Here is a 21267-nt window from a genome sequence, read left to right as displayed (position 1 = left end):
TGTGAGACAGACTAAGAGCTAAGCCCCCAGCCACACCCCTTTTGAAACATGGTTTATGCTACATGACTATAAAAACTAATAGACCATACCATGCTATTTCTCCTCAGGGTCTGCTTCAGAAATGATAAGAAACAGCAGAAAGACTTTAAGATAGTAGTACTGGTCTTTTTAAAATAATCGTAACAGCAAATTTACATCACAGACGATAATTTTCCATTTACAAGAAACGGGGGTTTCTGCAGACTAGGCAGCTACAATGAGGGCAACAGTCCTCCTCCTTCCTACAGTTCCAGCTGTCCATCAGTGACATCACAGAATCCATCAGTGACATCACAGTGTGATAGACTCCTCCAACTTCGCCTGTTTCAAGATCAGTATTATGTAAATGCTGAAAAAACCCTTTAACACTCAGACAGGAGCTATGTGACAAAGTTGACAAGTTTGGGAAAAGAACATGCTTGGTTAGTTAGTTCAACAGTGAGTAGATAACAAAGTCACACTAATGGACAAAAGCATCCTCCAAACCGGCCTAGGTTAATGATATTGAAAGAAAGATCAGAAGATAAAAAGAAATTGCACAGTATACACTCAAAATTATCACACTAAATGTACAAATTATTGTGCAATTTTAATAACAAGTTATAGAATACGGTCACAAAACTTGCACATTTTCATATATATATAAATTCTCTAACATTTCTCTGATAATAAAAGCTCAGCTGGGACCACATTACTTGAATCAAATATTTTTGTGCATTGATAACTTGCTTAAAGGATCAGCGTCTCTTTTCTCACTGAAACTACACTGCGCATTTCAGCATTAAATAAATACAACATTCATTTAAAGTGCTTTAAATTTATATTGTTGTGTTTTCAATTGTTGTAAACTCAGTGAAATCATCAGTCCAAAATAAAAGTTATTTGATTCAGTTAAGTTAAAACAGACTGGAGAATGGAAGTTAAATAACAGAATGCAGTTTTGACATGATAATTTAAATTCAGCCCCAGAACATGACAAAAAAGGGTGACACTGTCCAACACATTCACACACAGTTCCACAAACAAGATCAGACAAAAGTACAAAAAAAAACCCATCCAGCCACAAAGTCTTAGCTCTGTACTTTTTAGACTTCAAATGAAAATCTAATTTTTCAGATAACATTGCAATAATCACCAATAAAGTACGTCACCACATACATAATGAAATTGCAACTCCTGAAAACGTTTCAGTCCTATGGTTAAAAAAACGTGCATAGCTCACTATAGATTTATAAATAGAAAATCAATGTTACAGGACTATAAAAACCTTTTGTCTTTCAAAAACAAAAACTATTTTCATGGATAACCAAGAACACTTATGTAAATAATTTGAGGTTATAGTTGTTTCACAAAATACAGCAATTTTTTTCCCCCCACTACAAGTATTTGCAGCTTTGAATGGGCAAATACAAGCATTTCAATCGTGAACTGTCTACTTCTGTAGGAAGCTGGTCAGTAACAATGACACTGTCTGTTACCGGACTCTGTAGTGTCTTGTTCAGGCAGTTACCTGAAACATCTCCTGGAGTAGTTCCTGTTCTCCCAATGTTGGTTAGCAAATGATCTATGTTTGGCACTGGCTGTGTATCAACTGTGCTTTCTTCCTGGACTGGTGTCTACATTCACAAGAGTAAGAAGATCAGAAAATTGTTTTCCTTTTACTGGAAAAAAAACACACCAGTAACCCAAGTCTAAATGAACACTAAACTTCTACATTGGTTAACATGGTAAGATTGTTATTTGCTAGCACATTTCCATCAATGAAATACCCCAGCCAAAGTCTGAAAAGGTAGGTTGCTTGTCTTTTAAAGCAATAACTAAATCTTGAGTTAACTTCTTATTTCACTATAAGTAAACTGGCAGCTGGGAAGGGCTTCTGGGGTATTTACCATCCAAAGCCCACTTTCCTCTTTGTTCTAAAAGCCAACTTCTTTCCAAATATTAAATTTAGCATTTTTCGATGAGTATGGGATTGAATTCTGCAAGGACCCAATTCCCTTTTGACAAATAAGGATATTTCTATTATTATGCTAAAATTAAACTTATAGTATGCTGACAAAACATGATTTCCAATAATCAGAAATACATGGCCAATTAGCAGCATAGCACCTTTTGCCTGGTTTTGACAATGGTGCTGAAATTAAAATTAGAAAAGATAAAAATGACAGATATGTTATGTAGTTTAACTCAGTTTTAGGGATGATAGCATTTACACATGAAATGAAAAATACAAATTTTTGAACAAATTTCACAAAATTAGATTATATGGCTGTGGGAAATGGGGTGGAGCAAAAATGAGCTTTGAAATATTACCGTATATGCTTGCTTACTAGCTTGCAAACCCATTCTCTAGGACCAGTGACATTAATAGAGGCATTCTAATCCAAGTTTAGAGATCAAATGAATCAAATTTGAAATGGGGCATTTGAGATGGCTGTTAGATCAATTTGTTTCACATGAAAATGCACAATTACACCTTAAAGTTGTATAAAAGTTCACAATGTATGCTCTCGGTTTCCAAATTTTTTTTTGAAAGATCTGGCACTGACCTCATGCAAATTACAATTTCTCCAGCCCAGGTGTGCACTGTATCAAATTTTATATTCTTCCACCTATGCAATGTAGATCAGACCGGTGATCCCAACTGACAAGTTTTAAGGACTAGTTCTAATCCTGGAAGCAACCCTGATTTTTCAGACCATTTATAAGATTTATTAATATGCACGATTCTTGATTGACAGTTTGCACAGTGACAATGATGCACTGAACTGCTTTGCCAACACCATAGCCTCCAGGAAGTTAGCTAGAACGAAGGTCTGATGCACTATTTCTCAAGTGTCTCACCAATGATTTCGTAATTTTCTCCTACCTGGGGAAAGATTTCAAATCCTATATTGTAATTATGATTATTTACCACCACCAAGGTCTGGAGCTGAATATCAAGCATTCACGTTCAAGGTGGTGGCTTACCTTCCACACCTCTCTACTCCGTCCCTCTCACACCCCCAAAAAGCATTGGAACAATTGTTTATAATTATATGGCACTTGTCTCAGAAATATATTTCCTCTTTTCTTTAAAGCCTGTGTTAGACATGATGCCACAAGTAGCACCAGGACTGCATTCCTTATTAACTTGCTACTGGTTTTGCCGACACAATGAAAATGAGGCACCTTGAAACTAAGTTTTATAATGCTTGTAAACCTTTGGCTTACAGATTTTGTACAAATCATTTTGCTTCAATTAGTCACAACTGTTTGTAAGTAATTCTTCCAAAATAATGACAGTCTGTTTAATAAAAAGCTTACTTTTCTCTCACAGTGAAGCATCACACATTGATAATTAATACTGATGACAGGAAAAAGATCAAAACATGGCTTAAAAGGATGCAGCAAGGGATTTCATTTAGATTTCAGCTGAGAACACAGTAGAACAAGCAGATTTTAATAACCTCAAATTACGCATTTATTATACATATTAAGAAAGTTACTCCTTTTACTAGGCTTTATATTTTCCATTTAATGCATATAACATTAATAAAACTTCCCTCATCCCTCTGCTGTACACAAAATCAGCGTTCTATTGTATCAATTTGCAATTAAGGTACAAGTTGCATATCAAGGGCCAGTATATGATTATCTTTCTGAATAATGCTCATCCAAATTTAGAAAATTAAAAACAAAAGCAATGAATACTGCACAGCTGCTTCCTTAACTTGTCTAGCACATCTTCATTTTTTCATATTGCCATTATCTTTACAGGCAGCAGCATTGCAACTTTGAATTTTTAATAGATCTTGTACTTTCAAACTTCATTTATTTATAATAACTCGTTTGTACCAGTACCAAACCAGTTAATTTCAATAGCAAAACATTTAAAAACTTTTACTATAGATAGTAAGGGAACATTATTTTGATTAAAATTCAGTTTTATTAACTTGCCATCACAAGTATGTTAAAGCATCAGTCTGCTGTGTTAAAAAGGACAAAATAAACTCATCTATAATAAAAATTATGAACAAAAAAACCTGGAAAAGAGTCACTAAAACCATTATTATAGATAAGGATACTGAGGCTGATTGACATCAGTTCCAGTTTGTTGTGTTGTACATCTTTAGGTATGCCTCGAAATTATTACTACTTACGGTTGCATTTTCATCACCTTCTTCAGTGAAAAACCAGTCATACTGAAAAGGGAAACCATTTTTGTTTTAGTATAATTGCTCATTCAAACAAACAATCTTTAGCAGAAGTCCAATTATAACATGCAATAAAACAAATAAAAAACATACATGTTGTATGAGTGTTTCCACTATTTTGTACTGATCCGGCATGTGGGTAACCATGTGCATCATGTTGTCTTCTGATGTTCTGACAAGGGTTGGACCAAAAACAATGGCCAGATTTCTGGGTTCCATCTGAGGACACAATTGTTTTACATAATTTGAAGCAACAATGAAAGCATTACAGCACAATATCATGTCACATCAGTTATGTACTGTGATTAATGATAAATGATATTGTTAAAAATCACAATGTATGCACTTTGCAATTTGGAACTTCATTAGAAACAAGGAATTACATATCTAGATAATATTTTGACATTAGCAAAAATGAGTTACATTGCTGATAAGTTAATATCTTGGACATCTTTTAGCTACAACACCGGTATCAATCCCACAATACGGAAAAGCGTACAGGTATGTCCTCTACACAAGGCAGGACAAATCCAAATCAGGCCAATTACAGCTCCAGTCTGCTCTCAAACATTAGTAAATTGATGGAAGAGGCCGTCAATAGTACTAACAAGCAGCACTTGCTTGGCAACAACCTATTCATTACTTTTCAGTTTGGATTCTGCAAGGGTCGCTCAGCCCCTGACCTCATTACAGGCTTAGTTCAAACATGGACAAAAGAACTGAGCTCCAGAGGAAAGGTGAGGCTGACCAACCTTGACTTCAAGGCTGCATTTAACAGAGTGTGACATCAAGGAGACCTAGCAAAACTGGAGTCAATGGGAATCTGAGATAACTTCCCGAATGATATTTAGCATAACGGAAGATGAATGTGGTTGTTGGAGGTTAGTCACCTCAGCTCCAAGATTTCTCTGCATAACTTCCTTAGGGGAGTGACCCAGGTTCAACACCTTTGATGATTTCCGTCCATCATTAGATCAGAAGTGGAGATGTTCACTGATGATTGCACAATGTCCAGCACCATTCACAACTTGTCAGATACTGAAACAGTCTGAGCCCAAATGCAGCAAGACCTGGATTGTATCCGGGCCTGGGCTGACAACTGGCATATAACATAAGCATCAGGTAATGAGCATCTCCAACAGAGAATCTAACCATTGCCTCATGGATTTCAATAGCATTATCATTGCTGAATCCTTACCTACCAACACCCTAGGGGTTACCACTGACCAGAAACTGAACCAGACTGGCCATATACATACCTTGGCTACAAGAGCAGGTCAGAGAGTTAGGATTCTGCAGTTAATAACTCTCCTCTGACTTCTCAAAGCCTGTCCATCATATACAAGACTCAAGTCAAAAGTGTGATGAAATATTACTCACTTGCCTGGGTAAGTGCAGCTCCAACAGTCAAGAAGCTTGACACCATCCAGCGCAAAATAACTTGCCTGATTGAATTAACATCCCAAACATTCACTGCCTCCACACCCACAAAATGCACTGTAGAAATTTACCAAAGCTCCTCAGACAATACCTTCAAAATCCAGGGTAACTACCACCTAAAAGAACAAGGGGAGTTGATACATGGGAATGCCACATTTACAAGTTCTCCTCCAAGCCACTCACCATCCTGAATTGGAAATATACTGTCACTCCTTCGCTATCACTGGGTCAAGATCCTGGAACACCCTAACAGCATTGTGGGTGTACCTACACCAAATAGATGGCAACAATAGAAGAAAGGCAGCTCACCATAACTTTCTCAAGTTCAGTTAGGGACTGGCAATAAACGCTGACATAGCCAGCGAAGCCCATATCCCGAATGAATAAAAAGAACAAAATTTAAAAGAAATAAATTGTAAACACTGGCAACACTATTACAAGTCAAATTTTCAATTCATGAAAATCTCATTCTAATTTTCATGTTATAGTTTAAAATATATATAAATTTTCAATGTATTGATGAATTTGAAGAGATACCTTGTTTTTTTCAGAGTTTTCTGCTACTGTTTTCAGATGCGCCGAAAGAAATTTCAATGTTTCGTAATGATGATCTGGCAAATCTCGGATCTGAAATAGTTTCAACATCAACAAAAGAAATGAGTATATGGACAACAGGTTTAATATTAATTATACATGTAAATTTTAGCCAATCATGAATGAGAATTACCAATTTTTTTAAGGTCCTGAGTCTGTCCACTGAATCCTCTTTTCTGTTGGCTTCTATGAAATCAGCATATTTATCTGTAATAGAGATTGTTTTAAGGTTTTAATTATAAATACAGTGAAATTGACAATGTGATGCCAATGGCAATGCCTATATTTGCATTCTTAGGGGAATTCTACAATTTTGAAATCATGAGGCTATGATATCATAGATATAGTAATTACGAATTGGCCAGGTTTACCCAAGTAGGTGCACACTTCTGTGAATTTATGGGAAAGGTCCTAATAATCTGGACTACATTTGATCAATTTTTCACAATTTAAATAACAACCCCAACACATCATCTTTAGAAAGCAGTTCATTGAACTAAAATTAAGTTCAAATTGTAAGGTCAATAATTTAATTGGATTTTGAAAGTAAAAAGAGTGCTTGAATAATTCTTCAGTAAAAGTGCTGCATTATCTGCTTCAAAGTGGGAGTTTCACCTGAATCTAATGGTTATTTCGTAAAAATAATTGATTAACAGGACGTAGAGCTGGATGAACACAGCAGGCCAAGCAGCATCAGAGGAGCAGGGAGGCTGATGTTTCGGGCCTAGACCCTGCTTCAGAAATGGGGGAGGGGAAGGGGGTTCTGAAATAAATAGGGAGAGAGGGGGAGGCAGATAAAAGATGGTTAGAGGAGAAGATAGGTGGAGAGGAGACAGACAGGTCAAAGATGCAGGGATGGAGCCAGCAAAGGTGAGTGTAGGTGGGGAGGTAGGGAGGAGATAGGTCAGTCCAGGGAGGACGGACAGGTCAAGGGGGCGGGATGAGGTTAGTAGGTAGGAGATGGGAATGGGGCTTGAGGTGGGATGAGGGGATAGGTTAGGGAGGCGGGGATGAGCTGGGCTGGTTTTGGGATGCAGTTGGGGGAGGGGAGATTTTGAAGCTTGTGAAGTCCACATTGATACCATTGGGCTGCAGGGTTCCCAAGCGGAATGAGTTGCTGTTCCTGCAACCTTCGGGTAGCATCGTTGTGGCACTGCAGGAGGCCCAGCCCAGCTTGTCCCCGCCTCCCTAACCTATCCTTCCTCCCACCTCAAGCCCCACACCCCATTTCCTACCTACTAACCTCATCCCGCCCCCTTGACCTGTCCGTCCTCCCTGGACTGACCTATCTCCTCCCTACCTCCCCACCTACGCTCACCTTTACTGGCTCCATCCCTGCCTCTTTGACCTGTCTGTCTCCTCTCCACCTATCTTCTCCTCTATCCATCTTCTATCCGCCTCCCCCTTTCTCCCTATTTATTTCAGAACCCCCTTCCCCTCCCCCATTTCTGAAGGAGGGTCTAGGCCCAAACCATCAGCTTTCCTGCTCGGCCTGCTGTGTTCATCCAGCTCTACATCTTGTTATCTCAGATTCTCCAGCATCTGCAGTTCCTACTATCTCTGATTAACAGGGCTTTTGGTAGCTTAAGCAGTATAAAAGCAAACTCCCTAACTAATTTCTGATTAGCACATGTCCATAAAAACAATTGTTTTTATTGAGGTGAAGTGAAAACAAACATTTGACTAAAATGATATAGTGGTGCATTAATTTTTAAAATGCAGATGAACTTGTACGAATACACAATGTAACAGAAAACAAATACACATAGTGAGCATATGAAAAGACAGAAAGGGAAAAGTCCGACTAGTCCGGTAAATATCCTTGATGCTATAAACATCATTGAAGGAATTTAATGCAATTGACAAGGACTCAGCTCATTGATTGGAGAACTGATGGCATACCCATATTGTGCTGGGAAAGGTCTGATTGGACTAAACAGCTGTCAGGGAACTAGCTGGTCAGTGTCAGATCTCCCCCAGAATTGAAGACTCCAGGGGCTGAAATCCCACCTTCCAAGGGACAAACAAAGGCCAGAAGCTCTCCGTTACAGGAAACCACTGAGAGTTATGGCTGCTGCCAATAACATACCAAGGTGACAGAGGGTACAATAGGTTGGGGTTGGGGTAGCATGGGAAGAGGAAGAGTTGGCTTTTACCAACCAATCCTCTATCCCCTAGCTGTTTTTTCTATCAAGCACTCAGTCATTGAAAATTATCCACCCAGAAACTTCTGCAGGTTGTGTTACTGGTGTGCGATTAAAGCTAACATACCGTTCTATCTGCCTGTATTTTAGCCTTCAGGTTACTCACTGATGAGGAATCCAGGTCTTTATACATCAACACTTTCTAACTTCTTACCATTTGAGAAATGGTCTGCACATCTGTTTTTCATACAAAAATTATAAACACACATTTTACACATTTTATTCCATCTACCAAGTTCTTGACTACTAGTTAAGTCAATTCCAGGTTTTTTTTTCCCCTTTGATTGAACCTATTTTTCTGATCAACCTGATCAGAGATGTTATTACATACTTCTGGAGTAAGTGGGACTTGAATCCCCACATCCAATCCATTGATACATATTGTGAACAGCTGAGGCCTAAGTCCTTGTTATGATATCCAATCTTCTGTAGTCACAGTCTGCCAAAGCAAGGATGACCTGTTTATTCCTCCTGTTTTCTGTCTGTTAGTTAATCCATAATCAATGTTAGTACATTAGCTCCTATCCTGTGCTTTATTTTGCCAAAACACATCATGGAAGATCATCAAAAGCTTTCTGAAGGCTCAAATATACCAAAGTCACTGACTCCCTTTTTTCAATTTTAAGCACAATATGAAAACTAAGGGCTTTTAAATTGTGGGTCATTGTAGGGGACCTCCTTTGAAGTTTTTCAAGGTTTTAGTTAATCAACACGGCTACAAGCAGTTTTCCAAATGAGGACTAAGTAAGTATTTGACTGGGACGCCACAATGAAATACTATTGCCTAGGTGTTCAGCATATGGAAGTCTATTAGATACATTCAGGTCACAATTAAAAGCTAACTTGACTATCATTTGTCTTCTCTCTGGTGTTCGTTTAAGGAAAGTCATTTATAACCTTGATAAATCTTTCATCTGAACTGCACTCAGCATTAGTGTCCTCAAACTGCAGAGGTGAAACAGGAGTTTTGATCACCTAATAACTAATTACCAAAATAGCTGTAGGAATTTAAAGAGGCTAAACGTCTTTGAACGGAATCACAGAATGGTTACAGCACATAAAGGAGGCCTCACCCAGCCAGCTGCTTCCTTTTGCCCTGTGACAATTTTTGACACACTTTCCAAACTGCTTCGCTGAGAGTTCTAGAGTTGAGAGGAGGGGTCATTTGCCATGAAAAATTAACTCTGCTTTCTCTGCACAGATGCTGCCAGACTTCGGGTCTGGACCCTTCTTCAGAAAAAATGAAACGTCAGCTTTCCTGCTCCTCTGATGCTGCTTGGCCCACTGTGTTCATCTAGCTCTACACCTTGTTATCTCAGATTCTCCAGCATCAGCAGCTCCTACTACCCCTTTCCAGCAACTTCTGTTTTTACTTCATTACAATGTTGACTGTTGGATACTCTTCCCAGACTGTTCGACTGCAATGCTGCTGCAGAAGACCCTTTCCTGAGTGCTTCACTGCAATGCTGCAACAGGGCACTTTTCCCAGATTGCTTCACTGTGAATCTTACCGTGGTACACTCTCTTCACAGACTGCTTCACGACAATACTGCTGTGGGATACTCTTCCCAGACTGCTTCACTCTGATGCTGACTGTGGGACACTCTAGATCTCAGCCTATATTCGATTTCATCAATTGCTTATCTTCCTTTGCTGGATTACAAATTGCTCCCAGTCCTCAGGATGGCATTTCCTTTGATCCAATACAATCTTTAACTTCTTTTGTTAGTCACAGTTTGTTTACTTTTCCCTTTGGGTATCTGCTTTCATTGAAATGGAACTATTGTAGACCATGTAGTATTTCTGTAAATACAAGCCTTTGCTTACCTATTGTCAGGTATTTTAATGTATTTCCCAATCCACTACAGTCAACCTGCTCATACCTTCATAATCTTTCGTTTAGAAATTTCAGAACAAATTACATTGCATTCAAGCTCAACGCAAAATTCTAACATGGTCACAATTTCTCAAAGGCTCCTTTCAGCAAGGTTATTAATTAGCCTTTTTTCATTATCTGTAGGAGCATTTTTCCCAAGCCGAGACAAAGACTCAGGAATATCTAACACTAAATACAAAATAGCTTGATCCTTAGTTGTCTCTTCAATGTATTGCTCCAGAACCCAATCTTACATGCACTACAGGAATTCATCCTCCACAGCAGCATTGCTGATTTGATGAAATCAGTCAGCATGTAAATTGAAGACAACCATTATTACTGTATGGCCCATGTTACTGCATCTTTAGTTTCTTGATATATGCTGTGCCCAACATACCATGGCAGTGTGATGGACTATACTTAAGTCTGAACATTTCCTGTGCTTTTAGTTTCTCTGCAGTTTATTAGCTGTACCCAAAGTGATTACACATCCTGATCCTTTGATCTAAAACAGACTTGTGTGCCCTGATCTCACTAGTACTAGCCATCTCTTCCAAGGACATTCGGCCCAGCTCTCTTTAGTACAACCCAACAGTCCTGTATTGTTTCCACTTCCCCCAGAATTGAGCGCAATGCCCAAGAACCTCAAGCCTTCTTATTCCTTTGCCAACCATTCATTCTTCTGCGCTCTCCTATTTCTGTATTCCACAAACGGTACCAGGAGCAATCTAAAAATTACTTTTTTTTAAAATATCATTCCTATTAACTTATTATGTACCATTCAAAATTGTGGCTGCAGGACCATATCTCTTTTTCTCCCATCCAGTGGCTAGTCATACCCTGCCAGACTGCTCTGCAGATGTTCAATTACATCCTTGATCCAAGCACCAGGGAGGCAGCATATCAAACATAGCTAAAGCCCACAGTGTTGTCACAGACCTGGCCTTGGCTGCATTCCCCAGATGATACATCAATTTCACCAATATTCAGAAATACTAGTCTAAAGACGAAACAAACTTGGGTTACTCTTACACTACCTACCTATTTCTACTTGATTATCTCATGGCCAACCATTCCCCCCTCTCCCTGCATATGATTAAGTTATGGGTGACCTCATCTATAAATGTACTATTCACTAAGTTCTCAGCCTCAGGGATGCATCACATTGCTTTGGCGCTTGAGCGACAGCCAGCATCATACAGCTACAAATACTGCAGCTGAAAATACACCTCGAATGTTTGATTATCAAGGATATGTGGAGTCTCCAGGAGTTCTCTCCCAGAACAGAGCATGCAACTCCAGGAGTCAGAGCTGCCCTGCCATTTTTTAAAATCTATTAGGTAGTAAAATTTTATACTTAAAAATGACTCACTGGTTACTTGCTTCTCTTCTTTTGTTGTCACTTAAATAATTGGACGTCAACTGAAGTGCTTAACTTAAGCCTTATAATAAAGCAATGAAAAAAATATTTAAACTCCCAGCAGCCTTAGACTAATGTCCTAACTTTGGAACAAGAGTATCCCAAGTTCATTTCATTTTCTGAAAAGTATTTCTGAATATTGGAAAAACAGCAAAGCTACAATACTCAGCAACCAACTATCTCACAGCCTTCTTGGGAAGTCAGAGCTTGATTTATTTTCTCACACTTTGGTGAACTGACCTTCTGGATATTCTTCCCCCACCTGCAGGCCTGCAAGCCCCCAGTGCTTGAAGGAAAGATTAACAACTAGTGTGGGAAACAAATTCACAGCAGAACAGAGCAAGTGGATCAGACAGTGGAAACAGATCTTTCTCACTTTAGAGATTTTATCGAATCGAACCCAGATCCCTGGCGCTGTGATGCAGCAGTGCTAACCATTTCTAATACTTCCATTTCTAATTTGTTTGTCTATTCATCCAGCATATTAAAACTTGTGAAAGTATTATTTTACAGTATAAACATCTTTGCATTTTTACTTTGTTAAAGGCACAACAAAAATGCTCACTGTTGATATCATGAGCAATCTATGATTTCCTAATTTCTAAAGGGGGTGTCCCGGATGAATTTGGAAAGAGAGGCTTCAAGTTTTAAGGAGAAACTGTCAGTCATCTTGCTTTCATTGGAGAACAAAATGAGAAAAGATAGCACTGGTTTAAAAAGTTCAAGAATTGATAAAATATTGCGAGGTTAGATTTAGCTTGAACTGAGTACTGACATTGATGTAAAAAATACAAAGTTAATAAGCCCTCTGGCCGTAACTTCTTCAGAGTAAAAATATTATCTTGAGCAATTTTGCAAATTTGTGAAAAGATACTCAGTATAAACGAGTTCACATGGAACAAAAATGTCTCGCTCTTGGGTATTCTTTAATTAAACCTTTAAAGCAGCATATATCACATATCATTGTGCTTCTGTAGAGCAACTAAAGTTAAAAATGATTGCCATTTCTAAAACTGATTCTATCAATATCCTTTAGTTCTAAAATCAAAAATATATTTCACATAAGAATGATTAGAGGAACATAACACTTAGGAGCAGAAATAGGCAACTTGGTCCTTTGCACCTGTTCCACCATTCAGTAGTCATAATTATATGGTACGAAAACAGACTCTTCAGTCCAACTCATCCATGCCGAACAACTTTCCCAAACTGAACTAATTTCACTGGCCTACACTTGGCCCATATACCTCTGAAGCTTTCCTATTCATGCACCTATCCGAATGTCTTAATTGTTGTAACTATGCCACATCTACCGGCAGTTCACTCCACATATGAACCACCTCTGTGAAAATGTTGCTCCTCAGGTTCCTTCTAAGTCTTTCTCCTCTTGCCTTTAAATATGCCTCCAAGTTTTGAACTCGCCCACCGTGGCAAAAAACCTTGGCTATTCACCTTACCTATGCCCCTCATGATTTTATAAACCTCCATAAGGTCACCCCTCAACCTCCCAGGGTCCAACGAAAGAAGTCCCAGCCTATCCAGCTTCTCTTTATAACTCAGACCCTCCAGTCCTGGCAACTTCCTTGTAAATTTTTTCTGAATCCTCTCCAATTTAATAATGTCTTTCCTATAGCAGGGCAACAGAACTGTACACAGTACTCCAAAAGTGCTCTCACCAGCATCCTGTCTAATCTCAGCATAGATATCCTAACTCCTGTACTCATTGGTCTGAGCCATGAAGGTAAATATGGGAAACGCCTTCTTAACCATGCTATCTAACCACCCTATCTATGACACAACTTTCAAAGAACTATTTACCTGAACCCCTAGGTATCTCTGTTTGACAAGACTACCCAGGGCTCTACTATCAACTGTATAAGTACTGCCCTTTTCTGTTTTACCAGAAAGCAATACCTCGTAATTAATCAAATTAAACTCCATCTGCTACTCCTTAGCCCACTGGCCCAATTGGTCAAGATCCCTTTGTAATCTTAGATAACCTTCTTCACTCTCCACTATAACCATCAATTTTGGTGTCATCCATAAAAGTAAGGTCATAGATTTTGTCTCCACTTTCCTGAATAGACCCTATAACCCTGAATACCCTTGTACACCAAAGCAGAAAAACATACACATGACAACAGTCAGCGACATACTCACCATTTGTGAAGAGGGGTTCCGGAAGTTTTCTGAAGAAGGATTTCAGTAAACTACTGATAACATTCAGATCACGCCATTTCTGTATTTTAAAACATTTTAAAGGGAAACAACTTATTTCCGTTAATTTTAAAAGCACATTTATACAAATATTTCTAAAGGCATTCAAAACAGATATTTTGGAAACTTACATCATCCAAAAGATCAATATCAGTCACTCCCTTGTTCAGTTCCTCTTGTAAGCTTGAAATAGCAGCATTATTTCCAGGGACTCTGTAGATTCCAGTGTACTCAAGTCCTTTCTCTTCAACTAAATTGCAGCAAACTTCAACAATCAGTGGTACATACTAGGAAACAAAAAAAAGAAATAATTTTTGAAAGATGCCACAACACTTGTCCATAAAACTGTACTTTAGTACAAATAATGACTTGAGGCTTTAAAACCATTTCAGTGCTACACAATTGCACTGTCATTACCTTCCAGAATTCTTCATACATTGAAGCCTTAGTATTGCAAAATACTGCAAACATCAAATTAATATAAATTGCAGAATTCATTAATGTAAGACCATATGAAATAACAGGAGTAGGCTGTTTAGCCCCTAAAGCCTGCTTTACCCTTCAATAGGATTGTGGTTGATCCAACATCCCTCATATCCAGGCATTTTCCCAACTGATCCAGATTCTATTGCATTCTTCAACATATGCAAGGACTCTGCCCCCAGCTCTCTGCAGCAAGGGTTCCAAAAGACTTAACCAGAGAAGAAATTTCTCATCTCAGTCTTAGTGCCCCTTTATTGTGAGGCTTTGGTCTTTAATTCTAGACTCACCCATGAGTGGAAACCTACTCCTAGTTGTTCTTTGAAACTAAACTTAATATACTTGCTTATTCTCACTATGAAAATACTAAATGGTGTCCAGCATTAGGTGTGATTTCACAATTGGACAAGACTTACTAAACAATTTCACCTATGCTAAGAATTACATTAGTAACCAATTTAAGGTCATCAAAGTCACAGAACTGCTTACCTACACATGGTACAAACTACGCATGTTCACACACCCTTTCCTTTGCAAACAGAAGGGACATGTCCAAACGTTGTATCTTTATAGATTTAAAAAAAGCTTGGGTAACAGCCATTTGATACAGCAGCACCTTACAATCAGAGTCCACTCTGTGAACCAATCAAAACCACTCTTGTTGCGCTCCCTTTGAAATTTGGTATTCTTTTGCTCTGTCCTGATAAGTGCCAAATAAAAGTGTTAACAGGTTTTCCTTCCCCCAAATCAACTCAAATTCTGTACTACCGGAGGCCATGAAAGGCTTAACTTAGGCAGTCTGTAATTTCTTACTCTGTTCATGATGCTAGCAAACGCACATTTATTCATACTTTATAATCACTCCAAGATGGTGCAAGGAGATTTTCTTACTGAACCACTGCAATCACTGCTAGTGATTTCAGTTCTGATTAAAAACAAGGCAGGATTGGAAACAAGATCTTCAAAAATAATTATCACGCTAGTCAATCACACGTGATAGATACAATCACACCTATTGAGTACATCCAGCATTTTCTAATTCTATTTATGATCCACAGTATTTTGTTTCCCCATGAAGTTAATTTACACGACTAAGCTTTTTATTTAATTCACTTATGGGACATGGGTATCACTGACCGGGCAAGTACTTATTGCTAGTTCATTGCTACCCTCGAGAAAGTGGCAGTTAGCTGCCTTCTTGAATCACTGCCGTCCATGTGGTGTAGGCAGACCCACAATTCTGTTTAGGGAAGGAATTTCTGGATTTTGAACTGGTGGCAGTGAAGGAACTGCAATATATTTGCAGGTCAGGATGATGAGTGGCTTGGAGGGGAGTTTTCAGGTGGTGTTCCTATGTATCTGTTGCCTTCATCTTTTAGACCGAAATGGTCATGGGTTTGGAAGGTCTCAGACCATAAGCCCAGAAGATATAGGAACAGAATAAGGTCATTCAGCGCATTGAGTCATCTCCACCAATGACCTCCAAAGCCTTCTGCGGCAATGAGTTCCACAGGCTCAACACCCTCTGGCTGAAGAAATTCCTCTCATCTCAGTTCTAAACAGGCTTCCCTCCCCACCAATCCTTCTAAAATCCACCAAATTACTGACCAAGAGTCCTAATTGTTCCTCATACGAAAAACTCTTCTTTCCTGGTATCTGGACTGAGTCCAAGGCTAGCACATTGTTCCTTAGATACCTACGGATTTTTGGCGAATTTCTGCACTGCATTTTGTAGACAGTACACACTGCTGTTAGTGTGTGTCAGTGATGGAGAGAGTGGAAGTTTGTGGATGTGGTGCCAATCAGGGAGTTGCTTTGTCCTGGATGGTGTCAAGCTTCTTGAGTGTTGTTGGAGCTGTACTCATCCAGGCAAATGGGGAGTATTCCAACTCGTTGTCACTGAATTTATATGGCAAGTCCAGTACAGCTTCTGTTCAATGATAATGCTCAGGATACGGATAGTGGGAGATTCAGTGAAAGTAATGCCACCGAGTGTCAAGGAACAATGGTTAGGTTGCCTTGCATTTGTGCAGCACAAATGTTACATGCCACTTTTCAGCCCAAACCTTGACGCTGTCCAGGTTTTAGTGCATGTGAACACTGACTGCTTCATTATATGAGTCATTGAGAGTGAAGCTGAACATTCTGCAATCATCAGTAAACATCTCCACCTCTGACCATGTAATGGCAGTGGGGAGTCGGGGGTGGGGTGAGGGTGTTGCTATGTAGTGGTTGGAAGCCAGTTTTCAGGTTAAAAACCAACAAAGATGTAGAGAGATCTTGGCAAAACTCCTCGTTTCTAGATTGTTGCAGACCAGATGCACAACCAAGAATATGAATTGGGACATTGTTCAAGTCCTGATGCATGCTATACTAGGAAGTGCTCTGTCAATTTCAACTTCTGAGGGATAATTCTTTGCTCCCCAGTCCCTCTGCATTGGAACAGGGAACAGGGCGGAACAGTACAAGCCCTTCAGCCCACAATGTTGTGCCAAACTTTTACCCTAAACCTAAGGTCTATCTAACCTCAAACCCTACCTTATACTATCATCCATATGCCTATCTAATAGCCACTTAAACACCCCTAGTAAGGCCGACTCCACTACCCTCTCCGGCAATGCATTCCACGTCCCTACCACTGAGTAAAAAACTCACCTCTGACGTCTCCCCTATATCTACCTCCACTCACTTTAAAACTATGCCCCCTTGTAATAGCTACCTCCACCCTAGGAAAAAATCTCTGGCTGTCCACTCTATCTATACCTCTGATTATTTTGTACACCTCTATCAAGTCACCTCTCATCCTTCATCGTTCTAAAGTGAAAAGCCCGAGCTCTCTCAACCTTTCCTCGTAAGACCTTCCCTCCATTCCAGGCAACATCCTGGTAAATCTCCTCCGCACCTTTTCCAACGCTTCCACGTCTTTCCTGTAATGAGGTGACCAGAACTGGACACAACACTCCAGATGTGGCTGAATCAGGCTTTTGTACAGCTGGAGCATAACTTCACAGCTCTTGAACTCAATCCCTCTATTAATGAAAGCTAACACACCATACGCCTTCCTAACAACTCTATTTACCTGGGTGGCAGCTTTCAGGGAACTGTGGACATGAACCCCAAGATCCCTCTGTTCCTCCACAGTGCCAAGAATCTTTGTTAGCCCGGTGTTCTGCTTTCAAATTTGTCCTTCCAAAATGAATCACCTCACACTTTTCAGGGTTAAACTCCATCTGCCACTTCTCAGCCCAGCTCTGCATCCTATCAATGTCCCTTTGTAACCTATAACAGCTCTCCGCACTATCCACAACTCGACCCACCTTCGTATTGTCCGCGAACTTACTAATCCACCCTTCCACCCTCCCTATCTCTTTTAAAGCATCTCAATCCCAGAACTTCCAACAACCATTCCTGTCCCTGAGTTACCCAAGTCTCTGTAATGGCCACAATACTGTCGTTCCAAGTACTGACCCATGCTCCGAGTTCATCCACCTTATTTCTCTGATACTTCTATCATTGAAGTATACACACTTCGAACCATCCCGGTGTCCACAATTATGCTCCATCGACCGCATTTCTTTATTAACAACCTCACTCCCTGTTGTGTCTGTTGGAAGGCTGAATACCTCATCCTCTGAATTACAAATCCGGTTCCCCAACCCCTGCCAATCTAGTTTAAACCATCCCGTATAGCTCGAGCAAACCTCCCTCCAAGGATATTTGTGCCCTCTTCCGGTTCAGGTGCAACCCATCCTTACTGTATAGGTCCCACCTTCCCCAGAATGTGCTCCAATTATCCACATAATGGAAGTCCTCCCTCCTACACCAGCCCTGTAGCCACGTGTTCAGCTGCACTCTCTCCCTAGAGTAAGAGACTTGGGGAATTCTGTAGTACTTACGTGGATAGGCAACCAGGAAATATTAGATCAAATCTAATTTTGTATGTGGGTAACTACACAACTGACTTCATCATGTCCATTACCATTCAGTTGCACCATCCTTCCCTTCATCTGCCCACTATTATTCAGACTGAAAATCTAAATTTACTATACAGCATCCAATGCTGCAAGGTCCATCTCATTTTCACCAAACTAGGACTATGTGGGAGTCTTCCGGGGACAGTGTGCTGCGAACTTTTGTGCAAGCAGAGCTCAAAAGACACCCCCACCCAAAAATAAAATGTACAGTAGATTCAAGTCAGGGAACTTTTCAAGTGCAGCAGCAATTTAACTATCACTGCTGCTAATCAAAATATCCAGGCCCTTGTATCAAATCTCTCAATTAGGAACATTTTAAAAGAAGTCAGCATGAAGGATCAGAATTGAAGATATTGTTTCCAAGATACCAGCAAGGATCAAAGGGAGAAGTGAAACAGTAAGGTAAATCAGGAATGAACAAGTTGATGGCTTCAGCAGTGAGTCAGAAAACAGTTACCACATAACAGGAAGCTGAACTTTCACAGCTTAGAAGTGGGGATCAAAAAAAATTGGGAGAAGCAATGCCTGGGTGGCTCCCTGCTGCATTTCTGTTGCAGGGAACTTAAGAGGTGAGATCTGGGAGTTGAATTAGCTGCCAAGATGAGCAGCCATTAACATTGCCTAAGGCTCCAATTAGGTGCGATCTTACAGCCACACTGGTATTTGTTGGGATCGGTCCAAGCTGCAGTGAGGGAGCTACGACAATGACAGGCCGCAATTGCAGCTGAGCTAAATCCAAGTGGAGAATATTCACCTCTATCCTAATAAATATCGCAGTCTAGATGCAGTTTACTTGCTCAATGTTAGCAAGACATCTTTGACTTGCCAAGACCAACACTAAACCTGGCCTAGTAGGGCTGCAGAGGATTCTGCAGTTGTTGTTCTCTGATTAGATCTCAAGTGACATCCTATTGCGCAATACCTTGAAGGCTACCAATTAGAAAGCCCCTTCTCAAGGGATTGTTGAGCCAGTCTCACTCCAGGACAACTGCGGACCCATTTGAAAAATCAAACGCAAAGAGGGGATCAGATTAAGAAATTTCAAAATTTTGAAAAAGGAAATTTGAATGGAAGTTAGTCCTGAAAACAATGTTGAAACAGCTGATTATTATACATTTGTACCTTAAGAGTGAGAAGGGATAGCTCAAGACCAAAAAAAAACCAAAGCATTGCTGTTAAAATTTAGAAAGACAGGATACAGAGTGCAGTAGAAAGAGCAACACACCAAACATTAGGGTGGCTCAGTGGTTAGCACTACTGCCTTACAGTGCCAAGGACCCAGGTTCGATTCCACCCTTGGGCGACTGTCTGTGCAGAGTTTGCACATTCTCCCAGTGTCTGCATGGGTTTCCTCCGGGTGCTCCGGTTTCCTCCCACAGTCCAAACAGGTGCATTGACTAGGTGGATTAACTATGCTAAATTGCCCATTGTGCCCAGGGATGTTTAGGTTAGGTGGGTTAGACATGGGAAATACAGGGGAATGGGTCTGGGTGGGATGCTCTTTGAAGGGCAGCGTGGACTTTTTGGGCTGAATGACCCATTTCCACACTGTAGAGATTCTATGATTAATGGGGAAGATTGTCATCTGGTTCGTAGTCTATCTCGGAATGCAAAAGTATTAGAAGCAACTCCCCATAACAAAAACATTATTCAGATTTTCCCTTGAGAAACTGATAGGTGCAAAGGGCTTTGTAGATGGAATTATTTCCTTGTCTCAAGGGCAATGGAAGAGATCAAAAAGACTGAATCATTGCAACAGCAAATTCCCGAGAATAAACGTGGTTAATCCCTTGTGGGGTAAAAAGAAAAGCCTAAAACCACAATGACACTTATGCATTAGGCTGGAACTGGAGGTACTAAGCAATTTGAGTTTCACAATTTTCTATGCCTAAATGGGTGAAAAGGAGTTAAAATGCCTAAAATAAGGGTAGCAAAATGTTAGTGATCCCATTTTCAAGAGGACCTAAGAAACAAATAATGCCCTTTGTAGGAAGATTTTGTTACTTCATTGATTAAATCAAATAAAATGTTAATTGCACATCTTGTCATTCTTCTTTGGACTCATTATACCTTATTGTGAAGAGCTGGTGGACAATCATCTAGCCTGACACCAAATGTTACACCAGGACCTGATTTCTTTTCAAAGGTTTTCCTCATTATGCTAGGAATGCCTCTTCGCCATGTTCCCTTGTCTTTTGGTGGACTTGTGTCATCTGAATAGCAAAACATTGGTATGATTATGTAGAAAACAAGATTTACCAGTGTACCATTAACAGGAAATATCTAAAATGACACTAGGTTACAACTATTGCTCGTTTAATTAGTGATTTACTTTTTTAAAATTATTAAAATATTTAACATCAGTGATAATATTTGTCATGTTCTTGGCAGTAATAAAAATGTTTATAATTCTGTGGTTTCAAATAGACATTTAAAATTGTGTGAAATTGTCAGTTATATGGTTTGCAAAACTTTACTTAAGTTTTCATTTAACCAGTAATGCATTGGATTTTGAACTAATGAATTATTAGTCTCCAGTACAGAATGAGGCCATTGAAACAAATGAATAAGGGGCAGAGGTAGGCCATTCAGCCCTTCAAGCCTGTTCCACCAATTAAGATCACAGTTGAGCAGGTCTGGCAGCATCTGTGAAGGAGAAAACAGAGTTAACGTTTCGGGTCCGGTGACCCTTCCTCAGAACTGATGGTGGCTGGGAAAACGTCAGTTTATATGCAGAAAATAGGAAGGTGGGTGGGGTAGGGAGTAAACGATAGGATAGAGCCCAGAGAGAAAGACAGTTGGACAGACAAAGGAGTTGCTAACGATC

General features: G+C 39.7%; 1 protein-coding gene across 4 annotated transcripts in view; it reads right to left on the bottom strand.

Annotated features, from left to right (window-relative positions):
- The window catches only part of LOC109935405 (rho GTPase-activating protein 21), a 236932-nt gene that overhangs the window by 11542 nt on the left and 204123 nt on the right, over positions 1-21267 (bottom strand). For all 4 annotated transcript variants that reach the window (XM_048612239.1, XM_048612246.1, XM_048612252.1 and 1 more), the window contains 8 exons: positions 20511-20653; positions 14118-14273; positions 13930-14008; positions 6403-6476; positions 6213-6302; positions 4329-4454; positions 4182-4223; positions 1550-1655 (listed from right to left, as the gene is read on the bottom strand). In XM_048612239.1, coding sequence (XP_048468196.1) covers positions 1550-1655; positions 4182-4223; positions 4329-4454; positions 6213-6302; positions 6403-6476; positions 13930-14008; positions 14118-14273; positions 20511-20653 — 816 coding nt within the window. The remainder of the gene's footprint in view (positions 1-1549; positions 1656-4181; positions 4224-4328; positions 4455-6212; positions 6303-6402; positions 6477-13929; positions 14009-14117; positions 14274-20510; positions 20654-21267) is intronic.

This window comes from Rhincodon typus, chromosome 2 (assembly GCF_021869965.1).
Source record: "Rhincodon typus isolate 14 chromosome 2, sRhiTyp1.1, whole genome shotgun sequence".
In the NCBI taxonomy this organism is placed as follows: Eukaryota; Metazoa; Chordata; class Chondrichthyes; order Orectolobiformes; family Rhincodontidae; genus Rhincodon; species Rhincodon typus.
The sequence above is the reverse complement of the archived record's forward strand: the minus strand, read 5'-3'. Positions and strand labels throughout refer to the sequence as shown.